Source organism: Poecilia latipinna, unplaced genomic scaffold (genome assembly GCF_001443285.1).
Source record: "Poecilia latipinna isolate Pla-1442-1.1 unplaced genomic scaffold, P_latipinna-1.0 Scaffold791, whole genome shotgun sequence".
In the NCBI taxonomy this organism is placed as follows: Eukaryota; Metazoa; Chordata; class Actinopteri; order Cyprinodontiformes; family Poeciliidae; genus Poecilia; species Poecilia latipinna.
The window spans coordinates 137,193-142,083 of NW_015113407.1; the positions used below are offsets into that span (position 1 = coordinate 137,193).

General features: G+C 36.4%; 2 protein-coding genes across 3 annotated transcripts in view; both read right to left on the reverse strand.

The window, feature by feature from the left end:
* Positions 1–2,301, reverse strand: part of LOC106956135 (complement receptor type 1-like) — a 14,446-nt gene extending 12,145 nt beyond the window's left edge. Inside the window, exons 1-3 of the mRNA XM_015046744.1 lie at positions 2,204–2,301; positions 313–377; positions 3–200 (exon numbers count right to left, since the gene is read on the reverse strand). Coding sequence (XP_014902230.1) covers positions 3–200; positions 313–377; positions 2,204–2,286 — 346 coding nt within the window. The 5' untranslated portion in view covers positions 2,287–2,301. The remainder of the gene's footprint in view (positions 1–2; positions 201–312; positions 378–2,203) is intronic.
* Positions 2,302–3,424: 1,123 nt separating this feature from the next.
* LOC106956134 (6-phosphofructo-2-kinase/fructose-2,6-bisphosphatase 2-like) overlaps positions 3,425–4,891 on the reverse strand; it is a 20,805-nt gene continuing 19,338 nt past the window's right edge. For both annotated transcript variants that reach the window (XM_015046743.1, XM_015046742.1), the window contains exon 16: positions 3,425–4,503. In XM_015046743.1, coding sequence (XP_014902229.1) covers positions 4,453–4,503 — 51 coding nt within the window. In that variant the 3' untranslated portion in view covers positions 3,425–4,452. The remainder of the gene's footprint in view (positions 4,504–4,891) is intronic.

Sequence of the window (4,891 nt, forward strand, 5' to 3'; positions counted from 1 at the left end):
ACTTTCGCATTTTAGAGTCAGTCGGCTCCACTTTCCATTCCGACACTCCACAGATCTGCTCCCCCTGGATGGAGTGAAGTCCTCGGCGCAGCCGTAGTAAACCTTCTCCCCGCTGCTGAACGTCTGTCTGGATGTGAATTTCTTATCCAGTCGGGTGTGCGGGTACTTGAGCGGAGCGGAACACTTCTGTGCCACCTGAGCTGTTAATTTAGTCCACGAAACATTAAAAATATTTAATGTGAAAACTCTAACAAGACAGACGGAGGCACGCTAATGAGTTTTAACATATAAATTTATCTCTTATTTGTTTACCTGTTGCTAAAAAGGCAAACGATAAAATCACAATGGTCCCAGCGGTGGCCCTCATGGTTGTTCTCCTGCACAAGAAGAGGTTATGAAAAGCAAATACCAACGGGACAGTCAGATGGAGTGATTTATAGAAGGCTGGCACAGCCCTGCTGAGGGCAGAGCTTTCAGAGAAAAACAAATCAGATACAAGGAGACAGTGGGAAGCAAGGCAAGGACAAAACGTCAACAACTGGAATATTTTCAGAAGCATTTCAAAAGTATTTTTGGTAACACTTTATTTGAAGGGGTGTGCATAAGACTGACATGACACTGTCATAAACATTACATAACATCTATCATGAAGATGAAGAAGTCTTTATGAATGTCTATGACGGTTGTCATGAAGTGTCATTCGGTAAATAATGGCACTTTTAATGCAAAGTTGCTCTAAAAGTTTCATTGAAAGTCCATTACAAGTGTCAGCTTTGCATGATTTTGTAAATTATGACAATTTAATGCAAAGTTGGCACTTTCAATGGACTTTCAATGCAACTTTTAGAGCAACTTTGCATTAAAAGTGTCATTATGAATGACACTTCATGACATCTGTCATAAACATTCATAAAGACTTCTTTATGTTCATGACAGATATTATGTCATGTTTATGACAGTGTCATGTCAGTCTTATGCACACCCCTTCAAATAAAGTGTTACTGTATATTTTTAATACAAACATTTATTTCTATTGTTGGAGAAACATGTAGTTATTTGTTCTATACCCTATAATGAAGTATTTTGAGATGTTTGAAAGTAGAAATTATACATATTAATAATACTTTTCTTTTTATATCAGTAAATAGTGTAGTCTTCCAGTCTCCAGTCAGCCTTACAAACATTAAACAGAAGGAAAAGAACAAGATGGCTGGAAACACTTGACAGCTCCTCACTAAAACCCCCTATTAAATCTAAACCAATAGTGTGAAGTTCCTTTTTACATCATGGAAACAACTAAAAATATAAAGCAATACAGCTGAATACCAACAAAGACAAGTTTACTTCCTAAAACTGATATGAAAGTATGGAATACTAAGCAGTTACAATTTAAAGCCGTTATTTAAATCAAGATGTTTTTGTTAAATACATTTTGAATTTGAATTTTTGTGGTCTAAATCAGTCAGATATTATCAGTCTGGATCTTTGGACGGGGTTCAGTTCAGCACTTGTCACTTGTTGTGTAGGTATATCGTTTTCTTCCAACTTCATGCAGCAGCTCATCCAGACATGCTGGATATGGAAACTATCCTTGAAAATGTTAAAACCCTTTGAAAAATCAATATTGAGAAAATGGCTTTAATCAAACAAGTCAAAGACTCTTATTCAATTCTTGCAGCTAACGTGGCTTTTCTGTTTATTTTAAGATATGGATTACCCAAAAAAAAAATCTACATTCATCACCCTGTTACATACTTAGCTTGGCAGGAAGAAAACTGGCAGCATATTATAATTTTAAGATCTGTTGTTTAAGGTTTTGTTGTATCCTGCAAAACCTCCATTCAGACATCTAGTCCTATTTGCTTGTTCTGTACCATTTCATTACAAAGTTCAATACATTTGGAACTGATCAATGTTCTCGTATTTGACTCCCAATCTAGAGAATGTGAAGAGATATTTCCAGTTTGAGCATCTTTTGAAAGATAATTTGTAAGCTTGTCTTTTTGTTTGTTCACATCTATTCTTTAATTAGCACTGAGATGTAAGCTACCATTATTGAGAAATGTTGCCCTATTAATCTGTGCAATCCTACTAATTATGACCTTGTGGTGAGTAGTTGTCATGTTTTATGGTTAATAAGAACCCACATGCAGAGCAGAGGAATTTAACAACAAAACAAACAGAACTTGTAATGGAAACTCACATGAAGCAGAGTAGTAAGAGGAACAAGCGAAGAACATTGAAAACCAGGAGCTTAAAAACTGAGTCAAGGTCAGAGAATGACATTGGATCCAGACGAGCTTAATAAGAGGAATGTGTCGCAGCTGTGAAAAGAAAGTGCTGAGCAGGGAAGCTGAAGGAAGGAGACTAAATAACATAGAAAACACAGAAGGAGCTTAATTAAACACAAAGAAGAGGAAGAAGAAGAATAGCACTAAAATATAAACTAAAATGCCTAATAAGAAGACAGGAACGAATAAAACCCTGAACACCAGAGAATGAACGAAGACATGAACAAACCATAAAAAAGAACTGATAAACTCTAAAAGGCATGAAAAAACTTAAAAACAACCAGAAAACAAATGAAACAAGTGAATGTCAAAGTTGTTTTCAAGACCATGTGTATTTGCGGAATGTATTCATTAAACTGTGTAACTTCACAAAAGTAAGCAGTGTGGGAAAAGAAAAAAATACTGCTGCATGCACGTGGGAGTTAACAGTCACTTATGCTTTGACTATTTTTGTGGAAAAATATTTGCAATTGACTCTCAGTTATGCAGTAGCACAAAAAAATGTGAGGATACGTTGATTTTGCGTGAATTTCTGTGATCATTAAGTGAAAACCGGAGATTTATGTAAATTAACTTTTGAAAAATAAGTAGTTAGAGAATATTCTGGTTAGAGCTTTTACATGACTGTGGTCCTTTTTCAAAATATCTGATGTCCAAGAGGGAATTATCTACAACCCTTTATCAAAGTGCAATTATTCAAGGACAATCACAGGCGTCAAAATAATTTTAGATTAGTCTCCGAAGGACTGATTATTTGTCAATTTCCTTCCACATTTCCCTTGTGACTCAATTACTCTCTGATGAAAGTATTTTCATGTAAAGCAGGTTATAAAAAAAACAAGGCTGTTTTTAAATTTTAAATCTGAAGAGATTGGCTTAGTGATGGTTATAAATTACAGTATTTACAGTTGCATATGTGTTGCATCACTTGTTTGCTTTGAAACAACAAAACTGAAACAGTGACTCCTCTGACATCATCACGGCGTTTGATGCGTTTTCTTGCTGAAGGAGGTGAGATTTGTCATCCAATGCCATAAAAACATAAAAAAAGGTCCTTTGGTGGTTTGAGCCTGGTGATGCATGTCTGCTTTCTGGAGTTCAGGCTACACCCAATGAGCTCACATGGAACAGGAACAGGGACATGTCGCTTTTAATTAAAACAGTGTGCAACTACAATACAAGTCCCTTTATTTAATGTGCAGACTTTAAAGCTCTCCTTAAGACGTATAAATATATCATTATTGTTTTCATTCAATGTAAATGTTACTTTGCAAATCATACTACTTTGAATACTGTTAAGTACAGGTCTTAACAGACTCTCACTGAAATAAATAAATAAAGGCACTTGCTCAATTTATTGATTCATTCCAAAATAAAAAGTCAGCAGCATAAATAAAAGTCCAACATTAGTAAGCAGTTCAAAACGTCTTTGGGTGACTTAGATTTGTTAATTACACCTCTAGTATAACAGTAGAAAATGAGGCATACATTCAGACACAACAAGACATCAGAAAAGAGAAAAAAACTGAATTATTTTCACAGACTAAAGAGAAATCACAGTAACTTCCTGCACAGAGGGCTAGACAGAATGTTTCATTATTTCTTTACAGCATTTGTCTGTGAGCTGAACCTAAAAAGCAGTTCCACAAGCTTTAATCACAGTTTAAAACAGGCTAGTTACTTAACTGTCAGATTACAAACAAGGAAGGATACACATTGCATTGGAATGTTCACAAAGGAAATAGAAAAATTATCAGAGGACAAATCAAGGCCGTCTTCAAGAGAGGCCCTCTTCTTCCCTTTTGTACTGACTGAGACTTACAAGTCTGAGACGCAAGTTTAGGTCTTTTTCACTACAAATCTTTCATTTGCATATTTGGCATGAACACAGTGCAGATATAATGGCTATCATTCAGAAGCAGTGAGTTCATACATGCATGTGCAAAATCAGGCTAAAATGGACAAACTCAAAATAACAGATGATGTTACACAGAACAGATGCATTCTCTTAATATGACAGCTGGAATTTTACTGATGATCGGCAAAGCCGGGAAAACGTTCCCGCAGAGGAGTCAGCCTTGGACGGTTAAAGGAAGGAGCGAAAACACCGAGGCGAAGGCTCCGACTGGAGTTGCTTGTGCCAGATTGGAGGAAAATACCTCTATGTGCTTTTTTCTCCTGTGTCTGGAGCGCTGAAACAATCCACAGAGTTCTGGAAAAGGAAGAGCGGAGTGCATTACCAGAAACAGCAGAGCCAAACAGAAATTAGGTATTTGTTTTGACTGGCGCTGAACAGGAGTCAATATTGAACTCTGAGGTTTCGAGCCAGAGCAAGACAGGTTGGTTGCAGCTTTCTGGGCTTTGGAAGGGAAGCTATACCAACAAAGGTCACTTTGTGGGCAAAAGCACAAGCAATAACATTGGAAACACTCGTCACATTCATCCTAAAATAGCCTGCATATTACATTTTTCACTGCAGAAACTGTGTTCAGATACTTTAAGCAACAGACTGCGCCTTGCTATGTAATGTATATCCCATTTTGTCACGTTGCAACAACAAACTTTTATGAGCCAGGCCAAAAAAAAAAAAAAAAAAAAAA